This window comes from Engystomops pustulosus, chromosome 1 (assembly GCF_040894005.1).
Source record: "Engystomops pustulosus chromosome 1, aEngPut4.maternal, whole genome shotgun sequence".
NCBI classification, from domain to species: domain Eukaryota; kingdom Metazoa; phylum Chordata; class Amphibia; order Anura; family Leptodactylidae; genus Engystomops; species Engystomops pustulosus.
The window spans coordinates 58,624,729-58,637,189 of record NC_092411.1 but is presented as its reverse complement, the minus strand read 5'-3'; the positions used below and the strand labels follow the sequence as shown (position 1 = coordinate 58,637,189).

Here is a 12,461-nt window from a genome sequence, read left to right as displayed (position 1 = left end):
ACTCTGCTAGGAAGAAGCCATTACATCAAAAGAAAAATAAAAAGCCAGATTAGTGTTTGCAAAATGAACACAGGAACAAACACTTTGGGGCTTATTTACTAAGGGTCGCAGATCACACTGTAGTTGGACTGTTGGCCGTTTTGAGATTTGTGCAGCTTTAACAGGTATTTAACAGGTGGGATTGTGTCGCATGTGATCGATTTTTGGTGCAGCTGCACTGGCTTCCATGCGTCAGGAATCGGGGGCATGGTGTTGGACGATCCAACTTATTCAGACAGTGCACAGGATTTATGATTCAAATTGTACACTAATTTCCACAAAGACGAAGGTGAACTCCTTCGGACCTGAGCGGTGAACCGACACATGCAGGATATCGGGCGCGTCTGTGAACTACTCCGGACGGGCAAGTAAATGTGCCCTGTTTTTGGAGACATGTCCTGTGGTCTGAAAAAAACAAAATCTTAACTGTTTGGCCATTATAAATATTGTTACGTTTGGAGGAAAAAGAGAGAGGCTTGTAAGTCTGAGAACACCATACCGACTATGAAACACTTGGGGTGGCAGCATAATGTTGTGGGGTAGTTTTGCTGCAGGAAGGACAGGGGCACTCAACATAATAGATAGCATCTTGAGGAAAGAACATATGTCAATACTGGAGCAACATCTCAAGACATCAGCCAGGAAGTTAAAGCTTGGGTGCAGATGGGCCTTCCAAATGGAAAATGACTTGAAGTATCCTGCCAAACTGGGTAAAAAGTCCATTAAGAATAACAAAGTCAATGTTTTGGATCGGCCAGCACAAAGCCCTGATATTAATCCTATAGAAAATTTATGGGCAAAGCTGCAAAGACAGGTGCAAAGCGGCTACAAACTTAGCTAATTTACACCCGTTCTGTCAGGAGGAATGAGCCCAAACTCTTACCAACTTTTGTGAAGAGCTTGTGGAAAGACATCCAAAACTATTTATGTATTAATGAAATGGTTTATATTTTTTGACTTAGCAGAAAGTAATAAAAATGCCTTAAAATATTATTTCTCTCATTATTCTGGCATTTGGAAAATATAAATAATTTTGGTAATCCTAATTGATCTAAACGGGAAGGTTTATTCTGATTTCATGTCAGATGAGAAAAGCATTGATATGTGTCTTTTTATATAGAATAATGTATAGTATATATAGTACAGTATAAACGTCTGGTTTTACCTGTAGATGCAGATAAGGAAATTCACTCTGTAAAGCTTTTATATACAATGGAGATTACAATGGTGACTGCTCTTCGCTTTGTAAACATTTACAAAATATACCAGTAAAGTATTGTCCATTCCTCCAAATAGTTTGTGCTACATGTATATCATATTAAAGATATGCTGAAGTCAACTATAACCTTTGGACAGGCCGGGCACAAGTTTAGTCCTTTATTAGACCTGTATAACTTTGAAGTTATTAGACTTAAAATTCACGTTACATTAAAGTGACCCTCTAGGAGAGAGCTTAAAATTATAATAAAGAAGGAGCTACCAGGAATTATTTAAAAATGTAAAAGTATGGTAACAGCATGTCTTTAACTTACATTTTTTTGTGTTTTTTTTTAAACCTGCTTTAAAAGTGGTGGCATCATAAAGGGTAGAATAATACAATGAATTGGTATGATGCATTTCAAAGATATTTACATACCTGACCATAGCTTGCTGCATAATGTATAAGGCTAGGGTGATCCTTTGAGCAACTTAGCTCAGCAATGGCTTCTGTTTCACTAACCATCCACCGCACACACTCCAGTTGACCCATCTGAATAAAGAAAATATTCTCAATTTTATTTCCTTTAACAATGCTATGATGTAAATTAAACTGAGTTATATTTTGTTGTGTTTTTTCAAAAAGAAATTTTAGGAAAAGGTCACAATGTAAAAAGGGGGGCCTACTGTTAAGAAGCTACAACTGTGATGGCTTCACTCTTTCAATCCTTCCCATATCAAAAAGGAAAAGTGAAAATGTGCTTTTGTTGTACTGCTAAAAGGTCATGTAAAGTGATCATTACTACTAAGTAAATGGATATAAATATTATTCATCTAAACTAGACTAAACATTAACATATTAACATTAATATTCCGCAATTAAATTTAAAAAAAATCCCTCCTCCACTAAACATTGTCACCCTGTTTGCCCCAAACTACCCAGATAGTGGGGCACATTTACTAAGGGTCCAAATTGCGTTTTCCAAATTTATCATTTTGCGCCAAATAGCCCTGGGTTTTTGGCACACGCGATCGGATTGTGTCGCATCGGTGCCATCTTGCATGCAACGAAAAACGGGGGCGTGGCCGTCGGAAAACCCGACCCGAATCCTCGTCTGAGAATGCGCCACTGGATCGCAACAGGACTGGGTAAGTAAATGAGCCCCATTATCTCGTGCCTACATTTTTTACGAAGACCGAAAAGAGGACTAAATTCTGAAATGGTGGAACAAGTGTACAAAGTTACAGTAACACAATAAGTTTACTTATTTACAGTTTACTAAGTTTACTTATTTACAATAACCAGATTCCCAACCCCAAAAAACAAATATTAGTAAATTAATAAAAATCAACAGTCATTTTTGTATTAGTTAATAAGAAAAAAAGCATGATTTTTTAAGTGTGAATAATTAAGTAGGTATCAACCACCTCTTACATTGTGCTAGGAACTTTTTTTAAATTATTTTTACCTTCTCAAAAGTAGAGAAATTCTAGTCCCTGAGATTTTATGTCAGGTGCACATCACCGGTGGGTAATCTGTAATCTAAACAAGTCAGCTGAGGTTTCTTACTCTGAAGTGCTGCCGTATGGTGGGTCTCTAGGATCCGGTGGTGAAGTAACAATTACCACACATTACGTTTATGTTTTAATTATTCTATTGAGTGAATGACATGTTATATTGGTGAGATGGAAAGGCAACTTCTTTAACCCCTAGGGGACACAGCCTATTTTGGCCTTAAGGACGCGGCCCCATTCTTCAAATCTGACCTGTGTCACTATAAGTGGTTATAGTTTTGGAACGCTATGAGATATCCATGGGATTTTTAGATTGTTTTCTCGTGACACATTGTACTTCAAATTAGTTTAAAAATTTGGATGATATCTTTTGTGTTTAGTTATGAAAAAAAACAAAATTTGGAAAAAATTTGGAAAAATTCTTTATTTTCAACGTTCTAAATTCTCTACTTTTGATGCAGATAGTCATAGCACCCAAATAAATTCATAACTTACATTTCCCAAATGTCTGCTTTATGTTGGCATGGTTTTTTAAGATTCCACATATTTTACTAGAATGTTATGAGGCTCAGAATTTAGGTATCATTTTTCACATTTTTTGTAAAATCACCAAAACCTGTATTAGATGGACCTGCTCAACTTCTAATTGACACTGAGAGGCCTAAATAATAGCGAGACTCGTAAATTACCCCATTGTGGAAACTACACACCTCAACGTATGAAAAACCACTTTTAAGAAGTTTGTTAACGCTTTACGTGTTTTATAGGGGTTAAAACAAAATGGAGGTGCAGTCTGCAAATTGTAATATTTTTTCACAATACACCCATTTTGGGTGGAAAATTAAACATTTACAATGGATTAAATAAAAAAAGGCTCCACAAAGTTTGATACCCAATTCCTCCCGAATGCACCGATACCCCATATGTGGTGGTAACCTGCTGTATGGGCGCACGGCCGGGCATAGAAGGGAAGGAGGCGCCATCCAGATCAGATTTTCTATGTCACATTGTACAGGCTATAATTTTTTTCTTTTTTTTAATGTGGACCTATAGGGGCTTATTTCTTTTGCCACATGAGATGCACTTTTCTGGTACGTAATTTAGGGGAATCTATAGGCTAATTGGTGAGATTTTATTAACTCTTTGTTGGTGGAGGAAATGAAAATCATCACTTTTCAGGAAGATTTTTATGGGTTTTTTTTTTGCCCGTTTACCATACCATAAAAATAGTATATTATTTTTATTCTATGAGTCGCCACGATTACAAAAAGACCTCATTTATATAGATTTTTTATTTTTTTCCCATTTTTAGTGCATAAAAAGTAATTTGGCAAAAATGTTGTTAATTTTAGCATCACCGTCTTTCATATGCATAACTTTTTTATTTTTTGCCTCACAAATCTGTTTAAGGGCTTATTTTTTGCGAGAAGGATTGTTCTTTTTAGTGGTCTTATTTTAGAGTGCATAACATTTTTTAAATCCCTTTTTAGAGCATTTTTATAGGGTATTAATTGAAAATGATCTTTTTTATGGAGCTTTTTTTTGTTTTGTTTTTTACGGGGTTCACTTTGCGGAACTAATAACGATTCTGTTTTATTATGCAGATTGTTACGGACGCAGGGATACCAAATATGTGGGGGTTTTGTGTATTTTATTCAATTGTACTGAATAAAAACCAATTTGGAGAAAATCTTGTTCATTTTAGCATCACCATCTTTTCATATGCATAACTTTTTTATTTTTCGGCTGACAAATCTGGTTAGGGGCTTATTTTTTGCGAGAAGAGTTGTTCTTTTTAGTGGGCTTATTTTGGAGTGCATAACATTTTTTAAATTACTTTTTAGAGCATTTTTTGATAAGGTATTAATTAAAAATTATCTTTTTTCGGAACGTTTTTGCGTTTTTTTTCTACGGCGTGTACCGTGCGGGTCCAGTAACGATTCTGTTTTATTATACAGATTGTTACGGACGCGGCAATACCAAATATGCGGGGTTTTTTGTGTTTTTTATACTTTATTAAGTGTTTTTATGGGAAAGTGACATTTTAGGGGCTTATATTTTTATGTATTTATTTTTTATTTATTATAATGTGTAGTGTTAAGTGTTTTTGCATATTTTTACTTCTACATACTTGAACTTAAACCAGTGATGCTCTGATCACTGGTTTAAGTTCAATACACTGCTCTACAATACTATTTTATTGTAGAGCAGTGTAAACTGTCTGAGCAAGCTTGCGCATGCTCAGACAGTTTACAGCCAGACCCGGAAGGGGTCTGGCTGCCATGGAGACTGGGCAGCTCCGGGGCACATGCCAGTCCTCGGAGCTGCCCAGAAGTGGATCGGATCCCCCGGTAAGCGGCACGGGGGATCCGATCCACAGCGCAAACACCCTTACACGCCGCGGTCATGTTTGACCGCGGCGAGTAAGGGGTTAACACCCGCGATCGGAGCCGGCTCCGATCGCGGGTGTTAGCGCAGGCTGTCAGCTGTACTAGACAGCTGACAGCCGCTGCTTCTGGTACCGGCTCCGTTCGTGAGCCGGTGCCAGAAGCAGGACGTTATAGAACGTCCCCGTGCGCTAAGCATCTAGCGCCGGGGACGTACTATAACGTCCTGGTGCGCCTAGGGGTTAAGGGGTCAAATACCAAAATAAATACAAATACATTTGATGGAGGAAATAATTTATAAGCACAGTCTGTTCTCTATAAGGAAATGGAGATCAGAATTATTGCTATAGATTTTTTATAAAGTTTAGCTTGGGAGTTAGCACAAATGAAACAATGGAAAGTTAGTCGTTATGACTACATGTTATTTCTAAGACAAGCAATATAATTAAGTTATGGCTACCATTTTATGACATTAACTTTTATTGGAAGAAGCCCTGTTCTCGCTGAAATCTTTACATGTCTCCTAGCTATAGGACTGCGGTCTATGACTTGTAATATAGCTAATCATTTGTAAATATTGGGTTAAAGTCAAAATTCCAAGAATAAAAAAGCATAAAACGTAAGTTGCATCGGCTATTTGTAGCCTAAGAGGTATATTTTATGTATTCTTCCCAAATGATTATGCCTTATTTATGACTGGAAGGTGTCTTAGAGAATTCCCTCTTTACTCTTTTTCCAAATATATTTAATCTTTGTTGAACCAGACAGACTCCACATTGGAAACTATCCAAAATAAAAGTCACCATGACTGAACCTTATGGCAAAAGCATTAGAAAACCTGTCCGTCTGTATACACTTGGGGTTATGAATCAAGTCTGTAAAGTAGATGTTGCTCTACTCAAGTGACTTTAAGCACCATTAATAATCAACATATTTTGCTTCTGTACATTTCAAATAGTTTGACATGAATTGAAATATGGTATTTATGTACAGGGCATGTAATAAAAGCAACAGCAATATGTCAATTTACTATACAAAGAATTACTATAAGGGTAAAAGCTAAATGTTAGTTAGTTTTTATACATATATAGTAGATGACTGCATAAGACAAAAATGCTGGATCATCCTTTCTTGGATCTCTCTGTTGTGGTGTCCTCATATTATTCCTCCTGGAGTCCTAAAAATGTAAAAATAAACTAACTACTGGGCATTATCTAGACTTTGTTCATACACAAACTTCAAAAACTGCGAGCACTCTGACTCTCTTGGTCTGAGCAGAAATGTTGCTTCATAGGTTTATGATGACTAAATTTAAAGGGGTTGTCCGGACGTTGGAAAACATGGCCATGGTTTCTTGTACTGCAACTCGACTCCATAACTATGTAGCTGAGTTGCAATACTGACACCATTGTCAGGCATGGCGCTGTTTTTGGGTCCCAGACAAACCCTTAAATGATACGTATGTAGACCATTTTGGTTACTCTTTTACTTGGCTTTGTTTTTATTTTTTACCCAACAATCCATACTCCAGCTACAGTACTTGTTTTCTGTGATATTTGTCCTACAGGGTTTCTAAAGGGTGAAACTATATACCTATATATCTATTCTGACATCAAAGGACTTGCAAACAAAATATGCTGACTAGCCCTGAAGGACAGGAGGTTATAGTCATCATTCCCATTCTCTAGTGTCACAATAACAAATCTCATTAATTCCTCATCAACATGAAAGATCTGTGTCACAAATGCCCTGAAACTACTCATTTCACCGCATTGTCCAAAATTAGAAAAACATGGCTATCACCGGCAGAACCTCTGTCCACAGGTTGCGTGTGGAATTTCAGCTCAACTCCAGAGGACCTTAGTTGAATGCCATATGCAGTGCATTTACAGGGATTGTACAAGGATTGTACAAGTAAGCAGCCATGTTTTCTACAATTTATGATGTACCCATCTTAACCCCTTATCTCTGCTCCTGTTTACCACATAGATGCTTGGACCATTTCTCTTGGTTTTTTTTTCCAGCAATTGCTTTTACAAGCTATAACTTTTTTTTTTCTGTCACCATAGCTGTATAGAGTCTTGGGGGTTTTTTTTGGATGAAATGAAGTTTTCATTTGGTTTTCAAATGTGCTACTGGTGAACATTTATTAATTGTTTCTGTGCAGTATGTTTTAAAAAGAATGCAAATCTGCAGTTTTTTCCTAATAAAAATGTCCAGCCTACTTAACATAATGGGGCACAGCACATTGGGGGTCATTTACTAAGGGCCCGATTCGCGTTTTCCCGACGTGTTACCCGAATATTTCCGATTTGCGCCGATTGTACCTGAATTGCCCCGGGTTTTTGGCGCACGCGATCGGATTGTGGCGCATCGGCGCCGGCATGCGCGCGACGGAAATCGGGGGGCGTGGCCGAACGAAAACCCGACGTATTTGGAAAAACCGCCGCATTTAAAAACCGAAAAAGTGTCGCTCGGGAAACGCTTACCTTCACCTGGTCCGAGGTGGTGCATTCCGGCGCGTTGAGATGATTTTCAGCGCAGCAGCGCCACCTGGTGGACGGCGGAGGAACTACCTTCACAAATCCCGGCCGGACCCGAATCCTGTGCAGAGAATGCGCCGCTGGATCGCGAACGGACCGGGTAAGTAAATGTGCCCCATTGTCTGCGTATAATGCATGTGCCGCGATTCACTAAAATCGTGCGCGCGATATCCTGCATGTGTCGCTTCCTGCTCAGGTCCGCCGGAGTTCACCTTCTTCTTTCTGGTGCATGTAAGTGCTTTGTCTGGCAACACAATTTGAAAGTTAAATCCCGCGCTCAGTCCGAATCAGTCGGATCGTCTGACGGCAATGTGACGAATCGTGAAAGCCGCTGGCGATGCGCCAAAATCCAATCGTGTGCGCCAAAATCCCAGGGCAATTTAGGGCAAATTGGAAATCTTCGGGAAACCCGACGAAAGTGCACGATTCGGACCCTTAGTAAATGAGCCCCAAGGTGTACATACTAGGAGTTCATAAAGATTTTTGATTACGATTAATATAATTTGTGTGTGATCAATAACTAAGAAATGTCCATATGATCATTGTTTTTCCTTTTTTTTTTAGTTTAAGTTTTTGTGGTATGGAATAATTATAGGTTTGTAGCTTAGGTTGGTTTGGGCGTGGATATGCAAAATGTAGGGTGTGATTGTTTAGACTTGATTTTTTAATTCAAAAGCTACTTTTTTTTATATCACTTTGTCCCACAAGGGGACACTAACTGTTCCAGCACCAATCGGGAGTACGACTGGTGGAGGTGGTCAAGCCGAATCTGTATCTGAACCCGAACTTTGTGATATGGAATAAATTATAGTTTTATAGCTTGGGTTGGTTTGGGTGTGGATATGCAAAATGTAGTATGTGATTTTCTTTTTTTTAAGCAAGAATGATTCATGTGTTTGTTTTTGCAACTTTTTTTTTTAGACTTAAGTTTTTTATTCAAAACCTACTTATTTTATATCACTTTGTCCCACAAGGGGACACTAACTGTTCCAGCACCAATCGGAGGTATTACTGGCGGAGGTGGTCAAGCAGAATCCTTATCTGAACCCGAACTTCTGACTGAGATTTGTGTCTGCTCAACACTAATTAAGATAAATTAAAAATTTCTTATTTTAAAGCTAAAGAAATAATATAAAATATTTAGTTGTAAAGGTGGCCATAAGCTTTAACATGAGAAAATATCAGCACCTGGTCAAAAGAGAGGAACGAAATATGCAAGGATATAAGTATGCACTTTTATAGGTGGAGGAAAGCTAGATCACTGCATTTAGTATTTATAACACACTGGAGCAGTGGGGCTTTATAACAGCACATTGGAGATGCTAAATAAGTAAAATAGGCGAAAGCCACAAATACTGATGTAAATCATGGAGCTTGTGCCTTATATACTGTAACACTGCCGTTCTTGAGAAATATATGAGTTTCATTTATTTTCTCCTCTTTCATAAGTTCTTTGGTTTATAGGCCTTTTATTGGGGAATGGCAGGTATCCAATAACTTAAGTAATGCAGAAAATCAAATGTCAACACTTTAAATGGAGGTGATAGTTTTTTATTGGACCAAGTTAAAGAATCTGTTTTCTAAAGGCGCAATATGGCATATTATTAAACTCAAAAGTAAATATATACTTGCTAAGTTGTAAAACATATGAGCAGATGAAGACGCAATGTTTGGCCTTATTTCTAATTACTGCATTATTACATTTATGCTACAACCAAAGTGTCAACTAAGCGTTTTTGGAAAAGGCTGTTGGTTAACACGTAAGAGGCTCAAATTATCAAATGTAAAGGGAACATTAATGTAATGTATGATGATTTATACAGGGGTGTGGATATAGCAGGTGCAGGGGTAGCAGTCACACCACGGCCTCGGTGCCTAAGGAGGAACCCTAGATGTTGGCTTGTTACAAATTTTATATTGAAGCCCAAGGACATTGTTAAAAATCTGAATCTATATTGAATGTTCTAAAAATATTGGTCAAGTCAAAAGGGAATACATAACTATTGCTATTCCAGTCTATTGAATCTAATATCTTGCTATGTAGTAAAACGCTTCACAGAACGCAGGCCAAACCACAACCAGTAGACTCATACTGTATGGACAACAACTGGCAGAGCATAACCAACTCAAGTTGGTTTCATTGGATATGTACAGCCAAGTAGAAACTTAAAGGGAATCCATCATCAGTTTTGACCACAATAAACTGCTGACATGCTAGGTATATACTCTGAACAGTAATGTGACCATACCTTTGTGTGTAGTAAGCAGCAGTAGTAAGACTGTGAACTTTTAATCCAGGCTTACACCTCTTACAAGTGATCTTACAACCTGAAGAGCTTTTGGCTCTTTGCAATGAACTGATGCACAGTCCATCCCCTCTGCTCCGAGTAATTGTTGTAAGTACCCAACAAAATCCTGATACAGGTGCTACTCATAGCACATGGGAGAAGCTGTGAAGCAGCAGAAAGCAGAAGGCTCTTCATGCTGACCCGACCAAAGACCTTGCAAGAGCTGCCGACCTGGATTTTAACTTCACTTTTTACAGAACTGTTACTTATAACAATATGCACACAATAACCACAGATCTCCAGGGACAATATCGAACACTGGCAGCTGCTTTGCATGGTCAAAATTTCCTTAAAGGATTCCCTTTAAGAAGCAGAAAAGCTTAGCAGTTGTGCAGCTAGCCTCTTGGCTGGTGGTTACGTTTGTAGACTATCCATCTCTGCTTTAGATTACATCTGAATTACTTCTTTATTTTAAAGGCAGAAATACTAGAATATTTTTTGGCATAACTATTACCTTTATCGCCAATCCAGCAGGCGTCAGCTTTTCTTCATTCCTCTCACTTAGGCAATCCTCCCCCATAAGTGAGGTGAGATGTTGCAAACACTCGGCATGACCATAGGATGCTGCAATGTGCAGAAGATTGTTTCCATTTTCATCATGGATTTGGTCTAAATTATCTACAGCAATGTGAGGCTGTGAAGAGAAAAGGATGAGATATCATGTTTCTAGACAGAGTAACCATGTCCTGAAAAGTCAAGATTAGCTCTGAAAACAAGTCACGGATATGTTCTGGAAAGGGCAGATAAGTCCCTTGGGGTAAGTGATAATGACTATGAAAGAAAAGTTTATGTACAAAGCAAAAAAAAATGACAAAATGTGGTTAAAGAATAATAATCCCCCACTTCCTCATCTTCCCAATTTATGCTCAGTGGTTGAAAAGCTGGGTATAATGGAGATATGTAACAGACAGCCATCATTCCTAGCAGAGGGACAGCTTACATAGGACAGCGTGGTATACGGGAGTCATATATTATATTTCAAAATCTGATGTTCAAGGTGCCACCAAAATAAAAGCTTACACACCACTCCCGCTCCTCCCCTTCCACAATCACATGCCCATTCCCGACTCTTTATGTTCCCTGTCTGACATGAGAATTGACGTCCTCTTCGGAGCAGGTCACCAGGCCTCAGCAGTGATCTTGCCATGTCACCACTAGTCATTGGACATTGTTACCGATGAGGCCTGCAATGGGATATTGATGCTGATGTCTCAAGAAGTGGAATCAGAGGAGCGTGTAGGAGTGGGTACTCACCCTCTGATATAGAAATGTGAATAAAAGTGAATTAAAAAAAGGAAAAAAATGTGACAATCCTTGTAATATACTGCTAAAGGATAAAGTAATAATTAGAACACATATTTCCTTAGTAAGAACATAAATTCAGACCAACCCCTTCATATCTGCTCTGGGGTGATACTTGTACACGCACAATTATAAGGGGATCAGTCATGGGAAGAGAATGCAGACACCAGATCAAAGAACATCAGTGGCCCAAATGACCATGAAAAATTCTGTGTTTATTAGTATCTTGTCTGTTTCCCCTCTTTGACAGTTCTGTACATTTTCAGCTGAGTGGTTCAGCATAACACTTCACTGTCCAAAGTGTCCGTCGTGTTAGCCATGAATGTAAGATAACTGGTATCTCAGCTGGATAACTTGTACAAAGTGTGACATCCAGCAAGACATAAAGCAGGGTTTGCTTGTGCCAGAAAGATGGCATTAGGCCAAAGTGACTTTTTTTTAAATTTTTTTTTTTTACAAATGTTGAAAGTTCATTCTCAATTGTTAAAATGGTTTCTTCCATAGATTGATATTAAAAATTAAAATTTTTTTAAATATAAAATTATTCCTTTTTTCCTTTAAAGGTGTTTTCCAGAGCTTTTTTAAATCACTTATTCTAAGGTTTGGTCACCAATATTAGGATGATGAGGGTTTGACATCTGGCACCCTCACAATGCTGTGTGTTGGTGAGAGCTAGTTATGCTTCAATGGCCTGTGATCTCATTAGTAGTTCAGTCCCATTCAAGTGCAGATGATTGTATTAAACTTTGTATTACACTTTATTAAAGATGTATGTTCCTGTGTCTTCCTTTTTTCCCTGCCTTTCTTCCATATTTAAGCAGTTTGTGTAAATCAGATTTCTATCCTGTATCCCCTGAAAGCTGAGAGATAAAGGAACCTGATAATTTATAATGACTTAAAGGACACCTGTCATCAGGTCTCTGTCACTATTTGTCACCTCTACCTGTTGGAGCAGCTCACAAGGATTCCATCCCAGCCTTTATCTAGTCCATTCATACATTATTTATTATAAAATCATCTTTTCTTTATTATGTAAATGAGGCTGGTCACATGGTCAGTGGCAGTGATGTCACCCCTGCCCCCCCCCCCTGTAATATATAGTAAAGCATTGCTAGTGTCTGTGCTTTATC

General features: G+C 38.2%; 1 protein-coding gene across 5 annotated transcripts in view; it reads right to left on the bottom strand.

Annotated features, from left to right (window-relative positions):
• Positions 1 to 12,461, bottom strand: part of SNCAIP (synuclein alpha interacting protein) — a 152,662-nt gene that overhangs the window by 25,727 nt on the left and 114,474 nt on the right. For all 5 annotated transcript variants that reach the window (XM_072141245.1, XM_072141278.1, XM_072141254.1 and 2 more), the window contains 2 exons: positions 10,484 to 10,663; positions 1,676 to 1,789 (listed from right to left, as the gene is read on the bottom strand). In XM_072141245.1, coding sequence (XP_071997346.1) covers positions 1,676 to 1,789; positions 10,484 to 10,663 — 294 coding nt within the window. The remainder of the gene's footprint in view (positions 1 to 1,675; positions 1,790 to 10,483; positions 10,664 to 12,461) is intronic.